This window comes from Aethalodelphis obliquidens, unplaced genomic scaffold (assembly GCF_003676395.1).
Source record: "Aethalodelphis obliquidens isolate GAN/ISIS:26980383/991018 unplaced genomic scaffold, ASM367639v1 scaffold12, whole genome shotgun sequence".
Lineage (NCBI taxonomy): Eukaryota > Metazoa > Chordata > Mammalia > Artiodactyla > Delphinidae > Aethalodelphis > Aethalodelphis obliquidens.
This window is the reverse complement of record NW_020837956.1, coordinates 4,062,918-4,083,926: the sequence shown is the minus strand read 5'-3', so window position 1 is coordinate 4,083,926 and position 21,009 is coordinate 4,062,918. Positions and strand designations below refer to the sequence as shown.

The following is a 21,009-nucleotide window of genomic DNA, read 5'->3' as shown; positions in this document are numbered from 1 at the left end:
AATGTTTTTGTTTTTATTAAAAGGCAAAATGGTCTTCTGTCAGGTTCAAGTAGGTAAAATGAACCTTGAGGTAAGGTTTAAGGTTACATTGGTCAACTGAGATCCTTCTAGTAACTATTTGTTCTTTAGACTTACTTAAAAAAATTTTATTGGAGTATAGTTGATTTAAAATATTGTGTTAGTTTTAGCTGTACTGCAAAGTGAATCAATTATACATATACATCTATCCACTCTTTTTTAGATTCTTTTCCCATATAGGTCATTACAGAGTATTGAGAAGAGTTCCCTGTGCTATGCAGTAGTTCCCTATTAGTTACCTATTTTATATATAGTAGTGTGTATATATCAATCCCAATCTCCCAATTTATCCCTCCCCCTTTCCCCACCTGGTAACCATAAGTTTATTTGTACATCTGTGACTCTGTTTCTGTTTTGTAAATAAGTTCATTTGTACCATTTTTTTGGATTCCACGTATAAGTGATATCATATGATGTTTGTCTTTCTCTGTCTGACTTACTTCACTCAGTATGACAATCTCTAGGTTCATCCATGTTGCTGCAAATGACATTATTTTGTTCTTTTTTATGGCTGAGTAGTATTAAGACTTATTTTTTTTTTTTCCTGTACGTGGGCCTCTCACTGTTGTGGCCTCTCCTGTTGCGGAGCACAGGCTCTGGACGCGCAGGCTCAGCGGCCATGGCTCACGGGCCCAGCCCCTCCACGGCATGTGGGATCTTCCCGGACTGGGGCACGAACCTGTGTCCCCTGCATCAGCAGGCGGACTCTCAACCACTGCGCCACCAGGGAAGCCCTGTTTTTTTTAACTTTTGAATTTTATTTTATTTATTTTGTTATATAGCAGGTTCTTATTAATGATCAGTTTTATAAACATCAGTGTATACATGTCAATCCCAATCACCCAATTCAGCACACCACCATCCCCACCCGCCCCGCGGCTTTCCCCCCTTGGTGTCCATACATTTGTTCTCTACATCTGTGTCTCAACTTCTGCCCTGCATACTGGTTCATCTGTACCATTTTTCTAGGTTCCACATGCATGCGTTCATATACGATATTTGTTTTTCTGACTTACTTCAGTCTGTATGACAGTCTCTAGATCCATCCACGTCACTACAAATGACCCAATTTTGTTCCTTTTTAGGGCTGAGTAATATTCCATTGTTATATGTACCACATCTTCTTTATCCATGCATCTGTCGATGGGCATTTAGGTTGCTTCCATGACTTGGCTATTGTAAATAGTGCTGCAGTGAACATTGGGGTGCATGTGTCTTTTTGAATTATGGTTTTCTCTGGGTATATGCCCAGTAGTGGGATTGCTGGATCATATGGTAATTCTATTTTTAGTTTTTTAAGGAACCTCCATACTGTTCTCCATAGTGGCTGTATCAATTTACATTCCCACCAACAGTGCAAGAGGGTTCCCTTTTCTCCACACCCTCTCCAGCATTTGTTATTTGTAGGTTTTCTGATGATGCCCATCCTAACTGGTGTGAAGTGATACCTCATTGTCGTTTTGATTTGCATTTCTCTAATAATTAGGGATGTTGAACAGCTTTTCATGTTCTTCTTGGCCATCTGTATGTCTTCTTTGGAGAAATGTCTATTTAGGTCTTCTGCCCATTGTTGGATTGGGTTGTTTGTTTAATATTGAGCTGCATGAGCTGTTTATATATTTTGGAGATTAATCCTTTGTCCGTAGATTTGTTTGCAAATATTTTCTCCCATTCTGAGGGTTGTCTTTTCGTCTTGTTTATGGTTTCCTTTGCTGTGCAAAAGCTTTTAAGTTTCATTAGGTCCCATTTGTTTATTTTTTTTTTTATTTCCATTGCTCTAAGAGGTGGATCAAAAAAGATCTTGCTGTGATTTATGTCAAAGAGTGTTCTTCCTATGTTTTCCTCTAAGAGTTTTATAGTGTCCGGTCTTACATTTAGGTCTCTTATCCATTTTGAGTTTATTTTTGTGTATGGTGTTAGGGAGTATTCTAATTTCATTCTTTCACATGTAGCTGTCCAGTTTTCCCAGCACCACTTATTGAAGAGACTGTCTTTTCTCCATTGTATATCCTTGCCTCCTTTGTCATAGATTAGTTGACCATAGGTGCGTGGGTTTATCTCTGGGCTTTCTATCTTGTTCCATTGATCTATGTTTCTGTTTTTGTGCCATTACCATATTGTCTTGATTACTGTAGCTTTGTAGTATAGTCTGAAGTCAGGGAGTCTGATTCCTCCAGCTCCGTTTTTTTTCCCCACAAGACTGCTTTTGCTATTCGGGGTCTTTCATGTCTCCATACAAATTTTAGGATTATTTGTTCTAATTCTGTAAAAAATGCCATTGGTAATTTGATAGAGATTGCATTGAATCTGTATATTGCTTTGGGTAGTGTAGTCATTTTCACAATATTGACTTTTCCAATCCAAGAACATGGTATATCTCTCCATCTGTTGGTATCATCTTTACTTTCGTTCATCAGTGTCTTATAGTTTTCTGCATACAGGTCTTTTGTTTCCCTAGGAGGGTTTATTGCTAGGTATTTTATTCTTTTTGTTGCAATGGTAAATGGGAGTGTTCCCTTAATTTCTCTTTCAGAGTTTTCATCATTAGTGTATAGGAATGCAAGAGATTTCTGTGCATTAATTTTGTGTCCTGCTACTTTACCAAATTCATTGATTAGCTCTAGTAGTTTTCTAGTGGCCTTTTTAGGATTCTTTATGTATAGTATCATGTCATCTGCAAACTGTGACAGTTTTACTTCTTCTCTTCCAATTTGTATTCCTTTTATTTCTTTTTCTTCTCTGATTGCCATGACTAGGACTTCCAAAACTATGTTGAATAATAGTGGTGAGAGTGGACATCCTTGTCTTGTTCCTGATCTTAGAGGAAATGCTTTCAGTTTTTCACCATTGAGAATGAGGTTTGCTGTGGGTTTGTCATATATGGCCTTTATTATGTTTAGGTAAGTTCCCTCTATGCCTACTTTCTGGATGGTTTTTATCATAAATGGGTGTTGAATTTTGTTAGAAGCGTTTTCTGCATCTATTGAGATGATCATATGGTTTTCCTTCTTCAATTTGTTAATATCACATTGATTGATTTGCATATATTGAAGAATCCTTGCATCCCTGGGTAAATCCCACTTGATCATGGTGTATGATCCTTTTTATGTGTTGTTGGAGTCTGTTGGCTAGTTTTTTGTTGAGTATTTTTGCATGTATATTCATCAGTGATATTGGTCTGTAATTTTCTTTTTTTGTAGTATCTTTGTCTGGTTTTGGTATCAGAGTGATGGTGGCCTCATAGAATGAGTTTGGGAGTGTTCCTTCCTCTGCGATTTTTTGGAAGAGTTTGAGAAGGATGGGTGTTAGCTCTTCTCTAAATATTTCATAGAATTCATCTGTGAAGCCATCTGGTCCTGGACTTTAGTTTGTTGGAAGATTTTTAATCACAGTTTCAATTTCATTACTTGTGATTGGTCTGTTCATACTTTCTATTTCTTCCTGGTTCAGTCTTGGATGGTTATACCTTTGTAAGAATTTGTCCATTTCTTCCAGGTTGTCCATTTGATTGGCATAGAGTTGCTTGTAGTAGTCTCTTAGGATGCTTTGTATTTCTGCGGTTTCTGTTGTAACTTCTCCTTGTTCATTTCTAATTTTAGTGATTTGAGACCTCTCCCTCTTTTTCTTGATGTGTCTGGCTAATGGTTTATCAATTTTGTTTATCTTCTCAAAGAACCAGCTTTTAGTTTTATTGATCTTTGCTATTGTTTTCTTTGTTTCTATTTCATTTATTTCTGCTCTGATCTTGATGATTTCTTTCCTTCTGCTAACTTTGGGTTTTGTTTGTTCTTCTTTCTCTAGTTCCTTTAGGTTTAACGTTAGATTGTTTATTTGAGATTTTTCTTGTTTCTTGAAGTAGCCTCGTATTGCTATAAACTTCCCTCTTAGAACTGCTTTTGCTGCATCCCATAGGTTTTGGATCGTCGTGTTTTCATTGTCATTTGTCTCTAGGTATTTTTTGATTTCCTCTTCAGTTGTTTCAGTGATCTCTTGTTTATTTAGTAATGTATTGTTTAGCCTCCATGTGTTTGTGTTTTTATGTTTTTTTCCCTGTAATTGATTTCTAATCTCATAGCGTTGTGGTCAGTAAAGATGCTTGATATGAGTTCAATTTTCTTAACTTTACTGAGGCTTAGTTTGTGACCCAAGATGTGATCTGTCCCGGAGAATGTTCCATCCGCACTTGAGAGGAAAGTGTAATCTGCACTTTTTGGATGGAATGTCCTATAAATATCAATTAAATCTATCAGGTCTATGTGTCATTTAAAGCTGTGTTTCCTTATTAATTTTCTGTTTGGATGATCTGTCCATTGTTGTAAGTGAGGTGTTAAAGTCCCCCACTATTGTGTTACTGTCGATTTCCTCTTTTATAGCTGTTAGCAGTGGCCTTATGTATTGAGATGCTCCTATGTTGGGTGCATATATGTTTATAATTGTTATATCTTCTCCTTGGATTGATCCCTTGATCATTATGTAGTGTCCTTCCTTGTCTCTTGTAACATTCTTTATTTTAAAGTCTATTTTATCTCATATAAGTATAGCTACTCCAGCTTTCTTTTGATTTCCATTTGCATGGAATATCCTTTTCCATCCCCTCACTTTCAGTCTGTTGTGTCCCTAGGTCTGAAGTGAGTCTCTTGTAGACAGCATATATATGGTTCTCTTTTTGTATCCATTCAGTAAGCCTATGTCTTTTGATTGGAGCATTTAATCCATTCATGTTTAAGGTAATTATTGACATGTATGTACCTATGACCATTTTCTTAATTGTTTTGTTTTTGTTTTTGTAGGTCCTTTTGTTCTCTTGTGTTTCCCACTTAGAGAAGTTCCTTTAGCATTTGTTTTAGAGCTCGTTTGGTGGTGCTGAATTTTCTTAGCTTTTGCTTGTCTGTACAGCTTTTGATTTCTCCGTCAAATCTGAATGAGATCCTTGCCGGGTAGAGTAATCTTGGTTGTAGGTTTTCCCTTTCATCACTTTAAGTATATCATGCCACTCCCTTCTGGGTTGTAGAGTTTGTACTAAGAAATCAGCTGTTAACCTTATGGAGATTCCCTTGTATGTTATTTGTTGTTTTTCCCTTGCTGCTTTCAATAATTTTTCTTTGTCTTTAATTTTTGTCAATTTGATTACTATGTGTTTCAGCATGTTTCTCCTTGGGTTTATCCTGTATGGGACTCGCTGCGCTTCCTGGACTTGGGTGGCTATTTCCTTTCCCATGTTAGGGAAGTTTTTGACTGTAATCTCTTCAGATATATTCTCGGGTCCTTTCTCTCTCTCTTCTCCTTCTGGGACCCCTGTTATGCGAATGTTGTTGCGTTTAATGTTGTCTCTTAGGCTGTCTTCATTTCTTTTCATTCTTTTTTCTTTATTCTGTTCCGAGGCAGTGAATTCCACCATTCTGTCTTCCAGGTCACTTACCCGTTCTTCTGCCTCAGATATTCTGCTGTTGATTCCTTCTAGTGTAGCTTTCATTTCAGTTATTGTATTGTTCATCTCTGTGTGTTTGTTCTTTAATTCTTCTAGGTCTTTGTTAAACATTTCTTGCATCTTCTCAATCTTTGCCTCCATTCTTTTTCCGAGGTCCTGGATCATCTTCACTATCGTTATTCTGAATTCTTTTTCTGGATGGTTGCTTGTCTCCACTTCATTTAGTTGTTTTTCTGGGGTTTTGTCTTGTTCCTTCATCTGGTACCTATCCCTCTCCCTTTTTATCTTGTCTGTCTTTTTTTTTTTTTTTTGGTGGTACGCGGGCCTCTCACTGTTGTGGCTCCTCCCGTTGTGGAGCACAGGCTCCAGACACGCAGGCGCAGTGGCCATGGCTCATGGGCCCAGCCGCTCCATGGCATGTGGGATCCTCCCAGACCGGGATACGAAGCTGTTTCCCCTGCATCGGCAGGCAGACTCTCAACCACTGTGCCACCAGGGAAGCCCTGTCTGTCTTTCTCTGAATGTGGTTTTTGTTCCACAGGCTGCAGGGTTGTAGTTCTTTTTGCTTCTGCTGTCTGCCCTCTGATGGATGAGGCTATCTAAGAGGCTTGTGTAAGTTTCCTGATGGGAGGGACTAGTTGTGGGGTAGAGCTGACTGTTGCTCTGGTGGGCAAAGCTCAGTAAAAGTTTAATCTGCTTGACTGTTGATGAGTGGGGCTGGGTTCCCTCCCTGTTGGTTGTTTGGCTTGAGGCAACCCAACAGTGGAGCCTACCTGGGCTCTTTGGTGGGGCTAATGACAGACTCTTGGAGGGCCCTCACCAAGGAGTACTTCCCAGAACATCTGCTACCAGTGTCCTTGTCCCCACGGTGAGCCACAGCCACCCCCCTCCTCTGCAGGAGACCCTCCAACATTAGCAGGTAGGTCTGGTTCAGTCTTCCCTGGGGTCACTGCTCCTTCCTCTGGGTCCTGATGCGCTCCCTGCTTTGTGTGTGCCCTACAAGAGTGGGGTCTCTGTTTCCCCCAGTCCTGTCGAAGTCCTGCAGTCAATTCCCACTAGGCTTCAAAGTCTGATTCTCTAGGAATTCCGCCTCTCATTGCCAGACCCCCAGGTTGGGAAGCCTGACGTGGGGCTCAGAACCTTCACTCCAGTGGGTGGACTTCTGTGCTATAAGTGTTCTGCAGTCTGTGAGTCACCCACCCAGCAGTTATGGGATTTGATTTTATTGTGATTGCGCCCCTCCTACCGTCTCATGGTGGCTTCTTCTTTGTCTGTGGATATGGGGTGTCTTTTTTGGTGAGTTCCAATCTCTTCTTGTCGATGATTGTCCAGCAGCTAGTTGTGATTCTGGTGTTCTCGCAAGAGGGAGTGAGGGCACGTCCTTCTACTCCACCATCTTGGTATCTCTCAGGTCAATCTTTTAGATGTATGATAAATGAAGGGATAGTTAGCATAGAAAATTGGTGATAATAAAGGAAAGATATATGAAATTATAGGTTTATTGCAGGTTGAATTGGTGAATTGAAATTTTTTTTGAACCTATACGATTTGGAATGGTTTATGTTGGGTTACATTTTTTTGCTCAAAGAATAGTTGGTTGGAAACATGCCACTTTAACAAATACTACTTTTTCTCCCATCTAAAAAGTTGTAATGGAGGTTTAGTGGTACATTGGCTTCCTAAAGACAACCTTTTAGGTATTTTGTTATGGATTTCTATAATACAGTATACTTGATTACAATGAGATTTCATTTTGGAAATCTATACTATAATCTATAACCTCTACTTAAAGACTTACAACTAACCTATACTTTACCTAAAATTGTTGGGAAAAGATGTAATTAAATACTTTTACCTCATATGGAATCAGAAAGTTTAGAATTCATCATGCTTGAATATGTTAGTGATGGAAAACATTTTTAAAAAATAAGGTATGCTTAGCAATTTTATTCAGTTGGTAAATTCTAACGAATGTGTAATTTTTGTTTTGTTTCCTATACAGCATCGTTACTTATTCCTGCTGGTAAAACTCTTCCCACTTTTACCACAGCAGAACTGGTATGTATCTTATTTAAGAGATATATATATATATATATATATATATATATATATTTTAAAATTTTTCTTTTCAGCTTTAAAACAGTTTGTCATTCTACAATGCAAAGCCTGAATAAGGACAAAATATAATCAGACAGTATATAGTATTAAATAGCATTTTCAGTATGGTATGGCATTAATTGTGTTACGTCATTTCTGTCCCTACCAACTTTGTGGTATTACGTGCATTTAAAAATCTATTCTTTTCTTTTTTTTGAATTTTATTTTATTTATTTTTTTATACAGCACGTTCTTATTAGTCATCCATTTTATGCACATCAGTGTATACATGTCAATCCCAATCTCCCAATTCATCACACCCCCCACACCCCCCACCGCTTTCCCCCTTGGTGTCCATACATTTGTTCTCTACATCTGTGTGTCAATTTCTGCCCTGAAGACCAGTTCATCTGTACCATTTTTCTAGGTTACACATATATGCGTTAATATACGACATTTTTTTTCTCTTTGTGACTTACTTCACTCTGTCTCAGAGTCTCTAGATTCATCCACGTCTCTATAAATGACCCAATTTCGTTCCTTTTTATGGCTGAGTAATATTCCAGTGTATATATATACCACATCTTCTTTATCCACTCGTCTGTCGATGGGCATTTAGGTTGTTTCCATGACCTGGCTATTGTAAATAGTGCTGCAGTGAACATTGGGGTGCATGTGTCTTTTTGAATTATGGTTTTCTCTGGGTATATGCCCAGTAGTGGGATTGCTGGGTCATATGGCAACTCTAATTTTAGTTTTTTAAGGAACCTCCATACTGTTCTGCATAGTGGCTGTATCAATTTACATTCCCACCAACAGTGCAAGAGGGTTCCCTTTTCTCCACACCCTCTCCAGCATTTGTTGTTGGTAGGTTTTCTTTCTTTTTTTTTTTGCGGTACGTGGGCCTCTCACTGCTGTGGCCTCTCCCATTGCGGAGCACAGGCTCCAGACGTGCAGACTCAGTGGCCATGGCTCATGGACCCAGCCGCTCCACGGCACGCGGAATTCTCCCGGACCGGGGCATGATCCTGCGTCCCCTGCATCGGCAGGCGGACTCTCAACCACTGCGCCACCAGGGAAGCCCGTTTGTAGGTTTTCTGATGATGCCAGTTCTAACTGGTGTGAGGTGTAGTTTTGATTTGCATTTCTCTAATAATTAATGACGTTAAGCAGCTTTTCATGTGCTTCGTGGGCATCTGTATGTCCTCTTTGGAGAAATGTCTATTTAGGTCTTCTGCCCATTTTTTGATTGGGTTGTTTGTTTTTTTAATATTGAGCTGCAAGAGCCATTTATATATTTTGGAGATTAATCCTTTGTCCATTGATTCATTTGCAAATATTTTTTCCCATTCTGAGGGTTGTCTTTTTGTCTTGTTTGTAGTTTGCTTTGCAAAAGGTTTGAAGTTTCACTAGGTCCCATTTGTTTGTTTTTATTTCCATTACTCTAGGAGGTGGATCATAAAGGATCTTGCTTTAATTTTTGTCAAAGAGTGTTCTTCCTATGTTCTACTCTAAGAGTTTTATAGTGTCTGGTCTCACATTTTAGGTCTCAAATCCATTTTGAGTTTATTTTTGTGTATGGTGTTAGGGAGTGTTCTAATTTCATTCTTTTACATGTAGCTGTCCAGTTTTCCCAGCACCACTTATTGAAGAGACTGTCTTTTCTCCATTGTATATCCTTGCCTCCTTTGTCATAGATTAGTTGACCATAGGTGCGTGGGTTTATCTCTGGGCTTTCTGTCCTGTTCCATTGATCTATATTTCTGTTTTTCTGCCAGTACCATATTGTCTTCATTACTGTAGCTTTGTAGTATAGTCTGAAGTCAGGGAGTCTGATTCCTCCAGCTCCGTTTTTTTCCCTCAAGACTGCTTTTTCTATTCGGGGTCTTTCATGTCTCCATACAAATTTTAAGATTTTTTATTCTAGTTCTGTAAAAAATGCTGTTGGTAATTTGATAGAGATTTCATTGATCTGTAGATTGCTTTGGGTAGTATAGTCATTTTTGCAATGTTGATTCTTCCAATCCAAGAACATGGTATATCTCTCCATCTGTTTCATCTTAAATTTCTTTCATAACTGTCTTAAAGTATTCTGCATACAGGTCTTTTGTCTCCTTAGGTAGGTTTATTCCTAGGTATTTGATTCTTTTTGTTGCAGTGGTAAATTGGAGTGTTTCCTTATTTCTCTTTCAGATTTTTCTTCATTAGTGTATAGGAATGCAAGAGATTTCTGTGCATTAATTTTGTATCCTGCTACTTTACCGAATTCATTGATTAACTCTAGTAGTTTTCTGGTAGCATCCTTAGGATTCTTTATGTTTACTATCATGTCATCTGCAAACAGTGACAGCTTTACTTCTTCTTTTCCGATTTGGATTCCTTTTATTTCTTTTTCTTCCCTGATTGCTGTGGCTAAAACTTCCAAAACTATACTGAATAATAATGGTGAGAGTGGACAACTTTGTCTTGTTCCTGATCTTAAAGGAAATGCTTTCACTTTTTCACCATTGAGAACAATGTTGGCTGTGGATTTGTCATATATGGCCTTTATTATGTTCAGGTAAGTTCCCTCTCTGCCTACTTTCTGGATGGTTTTTATCATAAATGGGTGTTGAATTTTGTCAAAAGCTTTTTCTGCATCTATTGAGATGATCATATGGTTTTTATTCTTTGTTAATATGGTGTATTGTATTGATTGATTTGCATATATTGAAGAATCCTTGCATCCCTGGTATAAATCCCACTTGATCATCATGTATGATCCTTTTAATATGTTGTATTCTGTGCTAGTATTTTGTTGAGGATTTTTGCATCTATATTCATCAGTGATATTGGTCTGTCATTTTCTTTTTTTTGTAGTATCTTTGTCTGGTTTTGGTATCAGGGTGATGGCGGCCTCATTGAATGAGTTTGGGAGTGTTCCTTCCTCTGCAGTTTTTTGGGAGAGTTTGAGAAGAATGGATGTTAGCTCTTCTCTGAATGTTTGATAGAATTCATCTGTGAAGCCATCTGGTTCTGGACTTTTGTTTGTTGGAAGATTTTTAATCACAGTTTCAATTTCAGTGCTTGTGATTGGTCTGTTCATATTTTCTATTTCTTCCTGGTTCAGTCTTGGAAGGTTATACCTTTCTAAGAATTTGTCCATTTTTTCCAGGTTGTTCATTTTATTGGCATAGAGTTGCTTGTAGTCTCTTAGGATGCTTTGTATTTCTGTGGTGTCTGTTGTATCTTCTCCTTGTTCATTTCTAATTTTAGTGATATAAGTCCTCTCCCTCTTTTTCCATGTTTTTTTGCGGTACACGGGCCTCTCACTGTTGTGGCCTCTCCCATGGCGGAGCACAGGCTCCGGATGTGCAGGCTCAGTGGCCATGGCTCACAGGCCCAGCTGCTCCGCGGCATGTGGGATCTTCCCGGACCGGGGCACGAACCCGCGTCCCCTGCATTGGCAGGCGGACTCTCAACCGCTGCGCCACCAGGGAAGCCCTCCCTCTTTTTCCTGATGAGTCTGGCCAGTGGTTTATCAATTTTGTTTATCTTCTCAAAGAACCAGCTTTTAGTTTTATTGATCTTTTCTGTTGTTTTCTTTGTTTCAATTTCATTTATTTCTGCTCTGATCTTGATGATTTCTTTCCTTCTGCTAACTTTGGGTTTTGTTTGTTCTTCTTTCTCTAGTTCCTTTAGGTGTAAGGTTAGATTGGTTTTTTGAGATTTTTCTTTTTCTTGAGGTAGGCTTGTATAGCATAAACTTCCCTCTTAGAACTGCTTTTTCTGCATCCCGTAGGTTTTGGATCGTCTGTTTTCATTATCATTTGTCTCTAGTTATTTTTTGATTTCCTCTTTGATTTCTTCAGTGATCTCTTGTTTATTTAGTAATGTATTGTTTAGCCTCCATGTGTTTGTGTTTTTATGTTTTTTTTCCCCTGTAATTGATTTCTAATCTCATAGCGTTGTGGTCAGAAAAGATGCTTGATATGATTTCAGTTTTCTTTAATTTACCGAGGCTTGATTTGTGACCCAAGATGTGATCTGTCCTGGAGAATGTTCCATCTGCACTTGAGAGGAAAGTGTAATCTGTCATTTTTGGATGGAATGTCCTATAAATATCAATTAAATCTATCAGGTCTATTGTGTCATTTAAAGCTTGTGTTTCCATATTAATTTTCTGTTTGGATGATCTGTCCATTGTTGTAAGTGAGGTGTTAAAGTCCCCCACTATTATTGTGTTACTGTCGATTTCCACTTTTAGAGCTGTTAGCAGTGGCCTTATGTATTGAGGTACTCCTATGTTGGGTGCATATTGCAAGGCCAACTGGCCCAAGGCAGGGGAATACAATCAGATTCACACGTTGCATCAGAATGAAATTCTCCGGACCACCCAGTTCCAGAAACTTCCCTGGAGACATTCCGGACCACCCAGTTCCAGAAACTGCCCTGGAGACATTCTGGACCACCCAGTTCCAGAAACGGCCCTGGAGACATTCCAGACCATCCAGTTCTAGGAACTGACCTGGGGACTTTGAACCCAGTCCAGCCTTCCCGCCTTTCGAGGGGCGGGACTAACGGTCCCCCAGGATACCCGAAAAGACCACCAAATAAGGAGTACCCTGCACCCTCCCAGATTCACCACACCCCTTTCCCTTCTTCCCCTATAAAATCTTGCCCAACCCTTGCCCAGGTGTGACTTCTCTGGCCCCTTTCTCTCGGACCAGTGAACCTCGCCCGGGAGCGCTCCCTAATAAAGCTCACTTGAAGCTTTCCTCTGTTTCGCGGTGCTGTTTGTTAAGATCCGACCTTACACATATATGTTTATAATTGTTATATCTTCTCCTTGGATTGATCCCTTGATCATTATGTAGTGTCCTTCCTTGTCTCTTATAACATTCTTTATTTTAAAGTCTATTTTATCTGCTGTGAGTGTAGCTACTCCAGCTTTCTTTTTATTTCCATTTGCGTGGAATATTTTTCCATCCCCTCACTTTCAGTCTGTATGTGTCCCTAAGGTCTGAAGTTGGTCTCTTGTAGACAGCGTATATATGTGTCTCATTTTTGTATCCATTCAGCAAGGCTGTGTCTTTTTGGTGGAGCATTTAATCCATTCATGTTTAATTACCGATATGTATGTTCCTATTACTATTTTCTTAATTGTTTTGGGTTTGGTTTTTAGGTCTTTTTCTTCTCTTGTGTTTCCCACTTAGAGAATTTCCTTTAGCATTTGTTTTAGAGCTCGTTTGGTGGTGCTGAATTCTCTTAGCTTTTGCTTGTCTGTAAAGCTTTTGATTTCTCCGTGAAATCTGAATGAGATCCTTGCCAGGTAGAGTAATCTTGGTTGTAAGTATTCCCTTTCATCACTTTAAGTATATCATGCCACTCCCTTCTGGGTTGTAGAGTTTGTACTGAGAAATCAGCTGTTAACCTTGTGGGAGTTCCCTTGTATGTTGTTTGTTGTTTTTCCCTTGCTGCTTTCAGTAATTTTTCTTTGTCTTTAATTTTTGCCGATTTGATTACTGTGTGTCTCGGTGTGTTTCTCCTTGCGTTTATCCTGTATGGGACTCTCTGCACTTCCTGGACTTGGGTGGCTATTTCCTTTCCCATGTTAGGGAAGTTTTCGACTGTAGTCTCTTCAGATATTTTCTCGGGTCCTTTCCCTCTCTCTGTTCTCCTTCTTGGACCCCTGTTATGCGAATGTTGTTGCGTTTAATGTTGTCTCTTAGGCTGTCTTCATTTCTTTTCATTCTTTTTTCTTTATTCTGTTCCGAGGCAGTGAATTCCACCATTCTGTCTTCCAGGTCACTTACCCGTTCTTCTGCCTCAGTTTTTCTGCTATTGATTCCTTTTAGTGTATTTTTCATTTCAGTTATTGTGTTGTTCATCTCTGTTTGTTTATTCTTTAATTCTTCTAGATCTTTGTTAAACATTTCTTGCATCTTTTCGATCTTTGCCTCCATTCTTTTTCTGAGGTTCTGGATCATCTTCACTATCATTATTCTGAATTCCTTTTCTGGATGGTTGCCTGTCTCCACTTCATTTAGTTGTTTTTCTGGGGTTTTATCTTGTTCCTTCATCTGGTACATAGCCCTCTGCCTTTTCATCTTGTCTACCTTACTGTGAATATGGTTATTGTTCCATAGGCTGCAGGATTGTAGTTCTTCTTGCTTCTGCTGTCTGCCCTCTGGTGGATGAGGCTATCTAAGAGGCTTGTGCAAGCTTCCTGATGGGAGGGACTGGTGGTGGGTAGAGCTAGGTGTTGCTGTGGTGTGCAGAGCTCAGTAAAGGTTTAATCCACTTGTCTGCTGATGGGTGGGGCTGTGTTCCCTCCCTCTTGGTTGTTTGGCCTGAGGCAACCCAACTTTGGAGACTTCCCAGGCTCTTTGGTGGGGCTAATGGCGGACTCTGGGAGGGCTCACGCCAAGGAGTACTTCCCAGAACGTCTGCTACCAGTGTCCTTGTCCCCATGGTGAGCCACAGCCACCACCTGTCTCTGCAGGAGACCCTCCAACACTAACAGGTAGGTCTGGTTCTGTCTCGTATGCGGTCACTGCTCCTTCCCCTGGGTCCCAACATGCACACTACTTTGTGTTTGCCTTCCAAGTGTGGAGTCTCTGTTTCCCCCAGTCCTGTCAAAGTCCTACAATCAATTCCCGCTAGCCTTCCAAGTGTGATTCTCTAGGAATTCCTCCTCCTGTTGCCGGACCCCCAGATTGGGAAGCCTGATGTGGGGCTCAGAACCTTCACTCCAGGGGGTGGACTTCTGTGGTCTTAAGTGTTCTCCAGTTTGTGAGTCACCCAGCCAGCAGTTATGGGATTTGATTTTATTGTGATTGTGCTCCTCCTGCCGTCTCATTGTGGCTTCTCCTGTGTCTTTGGGTGTGGGATATCTTTTTTGGTGAGTTCCAGTGTCTTCCTGTCGATGATTGTTCAGCAGTTAGTTGTGTTTCTGGTGTTGTTGCAAGGGGGACTGAGAGCACGTCCTTCTATTCTGCCATCTTGAACCAATATCTAAGATATATTTTAACAGAGATGCCCCAGTTTTAGTGAATGGTGGCAGAAGGCTGGGCAGAGATGTAATTTGTAATCCTCCTGTTGAATGAGAAAAGATGTGGTAAGGGATGAGGAGATAGAAATAGCTCCTATAACATAGGTGTTGCAGAAATTCAGGAGTTCCAGAATTAATATTTTCTTACCAACTTTTCCTGTCTTCCAGAGCAGTTGTTAGCATCTGCCAAGACTGTGCCTACAAGGTTACGAAATTTCTTAACTTACATTGTATGGAGTTTTAATACACTGTATAATGTTACATACTTGGTGGATCCTAAATAGATGATTTTGATACAAATGTTTTTCTGATTTTTTTTTCCCCTAGGGTTGAGGCACATCATAATTCTTCCTTTTATTTAAGTGGAATATTTTGGTTATTTTTTTACCATTGTATAATAGAGGTTAGATTTCCTCCCCCCCGGGATTTGGGGGCAGAAGATAAAATTAAAACTTATATATAGAAAATTGAGTACTTTTCAGGTGGGGCAAAATAGAACTTTTTCTCTGTTACCTTTCTTTGAAGGTAAAACGTGATTATAAAGTTTTTCATTTTCTTTCAGCCCATGAGCTTCCTTTCTAGGGTACAGGATTTTAGTAGGCCATTTATTTCTATTTCTTCATTAAGAACAAACAAAAAGCATAGCCCTTACTAGGATTTTTGGGAAGAATGGTGCTGGTTTTTATATGAAACCAGTGAAGAAATATCTCTGCCTTTGAAATTCTTGGCAATACCTTTTCTCCTCATTAAAGAAATAATATACTTCTAAAGAGTAAAACCAAACAAATTTATAAAGTAAAAAGTGATAGAGCCCTGTAGTATTATAACCCAAAGATAACTGTTTTAACTGTATGATGTATATCCATTTAGACTTCTTTCATTAAAGAAAGTTAACCTTAATTTTCAGGGTAAAAGCAGGATCATTCTCTATACTGTTTCCGTAATTTTTTTTTAAACTTAGTAATATAGATGGACTGTTTTCAATGCCAGTTAAATATTGATTAGCCTTAGTGGATGTATCAAGTTTAATTAACCAGTCTTTTGTTTATGGACATTTAAATTCTTGCTAGTGTTTTTCTAATATAGCATTCCAGTGATTACACTTGTAGATATGTCTTGGTGTATTTGTGTGATAATCAGGTAATCACGATAAATTCCTAGAAGTAGAATTTCTGGGTCAAAGATTATGCATGTTTTCAGTTTTGGTATATGTTACAAAATTGGCCTCTGAAAGGATTGTACCATATACACTCATAAGCAGTGGTCTGAGAGAACTGATTTTTATCACATCCTTACCAACATTGGCTATTATTAATCAATCTTTTAAATTTTTGCAGGTCTAGTAGGCAAAAACTTTTTTTGTCTTTTCATTTAGTATTAAAAATGTAAAACCCTACGGTTTAATTATTCCAAAATAAAAATTATACACTGTTGTGTTATCTGTTTTAAAATAACATTAGTGATCAACTTACAGACTAGAGGACTCCTATGAACAGCTGTGGTTCTTATATTTGATATCTGGGTGTCAGTGGCCCACGCAAAGCTGTGTTGTGGGCAAGTTTTATGAGTCAGTGTTCATGTTATTTATGAAGCCTTACTGACTTCATTGCTAATAGCCATAGAACAGAATTCCTTTTATTTTATTTTATGTATTTTTTATTTTTTTGCGGTACACGGGCCTCTCACCGCCGCGGCCTCTCCCGTTGCGGAGCACAGGCTCTGGACGCGCAGGCTCAGCGGCCATGGCTCACGGCCCCAGCCGCTCCGCAGCATGTGGGATCCTCCCGGACCGGGGCACGAACCCGTGTCCCCTGCATCGGCAGGTAGACTCTCAACCACTGCGCCACCAGGGAAGCCCAGAATTCCTTTTATTTTTAATGAGATGATCTAAATCAAATATTAAAAAGTTGTTTTATTCAGAGAACTCAGCCCTAATGTTAAGTGCTACTATTGTCCTGTTGACCTTAGTCAGATTTTTTTTATCCTCCATAAGATCAGGAAAAAAAGGTTCAAGTAAAGCCTTTTTCTAACTTTCTAATATGAAATTTTCATATCTAGGGCACCTCAAACTCCAGTGCAAACTTTACTTTTCCTGGTTATCCTGTTCATGTACCAGCAGGTGTGACATTACAGACGGCATCTGGTAAGAGTATAGTTTAAAAATATTTTGTTTTTAGCTTTGGTACTAACTTCTGGGTCTTAACTTTCATGATTTTAAATAAACTGTATACCACAAGTTATTGAAGTTATAGGAACTTTTAATAAAACTTATTTAAAAATAATAAATGGTCGTTTTTATTGTTATGGAAGCAGTCTACCACGAAATACACTAAGCCTGTCTACTAAGGCAGGTACTAAGCTTGTCCTATATTTCACTTCCAGTTCTCATCCCAACATTGTGTAAGATGCTTTATATAGTTTTCTCTAATTCAAGTCAGTTACCTGAATTTTGACACACATGTGTCCCGGCTAGCTTTAATCAAGAAAATCTAAAGATTAGATTTATCAACCTTTGCCTCCTTTCTTATTGGAGATTGTATAAGAATATTTGAAAAATTTGGAGATTAACCTCTGCTTTTCAAAGAACTGTTTCTTCATTTGAAAGAGAATCATATCTATTTTTTGGGTTGTTACAGAGTTTAAGCAAGCACCTGACTCAATGCTCAAAAAATAAATTTCTTCTTTCTTCTGGTTAGTATTATTTTAAAGGAAAGAGGGGGGAAATTTGATACCTTTTGAAATTATTAAACCCTTTTTGGATGTCCTTGTCTTATAGTTGTTATGTGGTATCTTACATCTTAACTATATGAAATACATTCTCCATGGTTAGGTTTCTTAAAATCCCAATTTGGGTTGTTAACACTGTAATTTATTAAACAATGGGAGAGGTTCATGGACTAAATATTGGTAGCCTGTATGTGTCTCAGAATGTGCCATATAAGCAATAGTGGGAAATGGCTAGAGTTAAAGCAAGATATATTTAATTTAAAAAAATAAGAGTAATATATATTTATTATAGAAAACACAAAAAATCTGAAAAATAAAAGGAAAACTCCTAGAGGTAACCACTATTAACATATTGACGTATTTCCTCCCAGCCTCCTGTGCATGAGATTTTTTTTTTTAGGAAATTTAAAGGAAATTAGGATTCTGTTATACTTATAGTTTTGTTTTCTTCTTTTTTTTTTTTTTTCTTCTTTTTAAGGTTACCTTTATAAAGTTAATGTACCAATTATGGTGACACAGACTTCTGGAAGAGCAAGTATTCTTCAGCATCCGTTTCAGCAAGTATTTCAGCAGCTTGGGCAGCCTTCAATAATACAGACCAGTATTCCACAATTAAACCCGTGGTGTCTTCAAGTAACTACTGAAAAATCACAGAGAATGGAAACTGTGCTCCAACAACCTGTAGTTCTTCGTTCTGGGACAGTGGATAGGAAACGTTTAGAAAATGCTACTGGTGATACTCTTTTACATCCTGGAAATCAGCATAAAATCATGTCTGAAGCTTTACTGAGTCAGCCGGAAAACTCTCAGTATATCAGCCTTTCAGGTGTTGTATTTCCTCCACAGCTCTCTCAAATGGATTCTAATGTGGAGCCAGTGCTCGGTGTTTCAGCTAGCATGACTCAAAATCTGCATGGTGGGCCCAAGTCCACAGGCCCTCAGGGGGCTCAGCACCAGCACACGCCTGATGTTCAGCTTCGTGTTCTTAAAGATAGGATGTGTGGATGGGATTCTGTAAAGCAGCCAAGGAATACAGAGGAGCCCAGCAGCCTGCCTGTCTCAAAGAAGGTAGTTCTATGTTCAATTTAATGGAATTAGGAGATAAACAGTAGCCAGTGATTAGATGTCCTGAGTGTTTTTTTTTAAACTGTAAGGTTACTCAAAAGCATGTTTTGTTTTTCCCTTTAGAAGATTCTTTCTTTATTATTTTTAGTATAACTATCAGTTTTTAAAAGTATTCATGCTCAGCATTTCTAAACTTTTAGTTTCAATTAATGAATTAGAATATTTCTTTAAAGAAAATGCATTTGTTTTAAGGTAATCCATTTACCTCTCCCTTACGTTGTGAGAATTGTTTTTTGTCTGCAGATAAAATTTAAGATTCAGAAATGCATTCTAGTAATTAAATGAGTGTTTTGAGGTAATTCATTGTCATACTTAATATACAAAAGAGGTTCAAAGTATTTTTTTTCTTGCTCTACCTAATTTTCCTAAACTCCCATATGAAAGTTTTCTCTACATGAGGAATTATCTTGCTAGTAAATACTTTGTTTCTCCGTTTGCTAAAATACTAGTTAACTTAATTTCTTTTGGAATTCAAACCACTAAAAAATAGGTTTACATTATTAATTTCCAAGGAATTCATAGTGATGGCAGAAAGATTCATGGAGAATTTCACATGGTAAAATTTAAAAATCTTGCATTATCTTTTTACAAATGTAAAATTATGTCTTACAGCTAACTCCATTTATACAATTTAGTGACATATGACAAATAAAGGTTTGTGTCTCTAGCTAATGGTTTAGTGGTCCTTTAGAACCGCTGTACAAATCTGTAGCAGTGTAGTAGTTAAGTGTCACCTTAACATTTTTCTAGGTAGAAGGGGAAGGTACAGGGTACAGTGAAGGATAATGAACAAAGAATATGTCTATCAGAAACCATTTGACTTGTTTTAGAATATTTCAGATGTTTGATGAAGCCTGTTCAAAATCTTTTAGCAAGTCTGTTTTTGGTTTAGTTTGGTATAATGTATTAAGGTTAAAATGTTTATTGAGTGTTCATTATATTTTTCACATAATATATAAAATTAAGAAATGGAGGATAAACTCATAATTACGAAACATTTGGTTTTGAGGGAAAATAACTGTAAAATAAGCGTTTGTTTTTATCACTTGGAATATAACTTTTAGAGGCATTTTTCTCCTGCACTCTGTATGAACTTTGAAGATTTCTGGTGTGATGATTCAAGGACTTATTCTACTTATTAGATGTCACATTGTACTTTGTTCTGATATGGGAAGTAGATTAGTTAAGGGAGATTAAGGATTGTTTAGGGGCTAGTGGTTAAGAGTTTAAGCTTTAAAGCCACAATAGGTTCAAATTCTAGATTTACCACTTACAAGCAAACTAGGTAATGTTGCTTTCTGAAATTCAGTCATAAGTCTGTAAACTGGGCATAAAACCAAGCTCATAATGTTTAGAATTATCAGAGATGTATAGAGTTTTTGATAGCTCTGTCACCATAATAAGCTTTAGATTAGTGCTATTATGCTTTATGGGCATGTGATATATTAGATAACTTTTCATATAACTTGTTGCTTGGTTTTAAAATCTATGTTTAAAACACAAACATCCAAACAGTCAAAAGAATTTAATTTATAACATTTTAAAAAACTTACTGTAGGTTAACTTAAAATAGTAATCTGGTAAAGTTTATGCTGATTGAATTTTCAGAAAATTTTATAAATAGCTCTCTATAAGTAGCTTTTCAGAAATTCTTACTGCTTAAAGCAGGTTACAATTAGCCCTACTTATTTACTTTTCCTGTGTAGACTGCCAGAGATCTTAAGTTTTTATGTAGATTTAGCATTATTACTGTTTCATAAAATATATTCCTGACAATTTTTGACGTGTTCCTATTTTAAAGTGCATATTACTATGTTAAGTTTTTCCTCAGTGTAGGAATTTTGTTTGCTAATCTTATAATGCTATAGAAAATTAGAAACTCAGGTCTTCATTGGAACTGCAAAAAGTAGGAGCAGAAGGAGAGAAACGGGTAGGGTGGTGTATCTTCTCCAGCTCCTTTTTATTCCTTGCTGGCTCTCCCCACCATCTTCATTGCCCTCTCTCCCAAATATTATCATTTCTGCTACCTTCTCTTTTAATTATTTACCTTTCTGACTGCTTCCTCTTATCTCCTTTGTGAGCTCCTCTTTATCTGACCTTGCTGTTTCCTAAGGTTCTAGCCTCAGCCCATTTGTCTTCTTACTTCATGTTTTCCCTGGGCAATCTCATGCATTATCGTGGTTTTTAACTATGACCTGCTTGTTGATGACTGCATTTTCAGCCCAGTTATTCCCTTGAGCTTCATTCTCATGTCTGTTTCCTTTCTAGACAGCTCTCCCTGAATGTTATAATAAGTTATTGTTTCCTCATCAGAGATACTGCATAGTACCACTGCCCACCTGGTCTCCCAAGCTAAGGACTACAATGACTTTTTGGCCCCCTTTCCCCCTCATCCTCCTTATGTCATGTGCTTTTGAGAATTATTATTATTATTTTAATTATTATTAGTTTTTTTGTGGTACGCGGGCCTCTCACTGTTGTGGCCTCTCCCATGGCGGAGCACAGGCTCCGGACGCGCAGG

General features: G+C 38.1%; 1 protein-coding gene across 1 annotated transcript in view; it reads left to right on the top strand.

Annotated features, from left to right (window-relative positions):
- STON1 (stonin 1) overlaps window positions 1-21,009 on the top strand; it is a 129,525-nt gene that overhangs the window by 86,384 nt on the left and 22,132 nt on the right. The window contains exons 6-8 of the mRNA XM_027113162.1: window positions 7,509-7,564; window positions 16,695-16,779; window positions 17,842-18,431. Coding sequence (XP_026968963.1) covers window positions 7,509-7,564; window positions 16,695-16,779; window positions 17,842-18,431 — 731 coding nt within the window. The remainder of the gene's footprint in view (window positions 1-7,508; window positions 7,565-16,694; window positions 16,780-17,841; window positions 18,432-21,009) is intronic.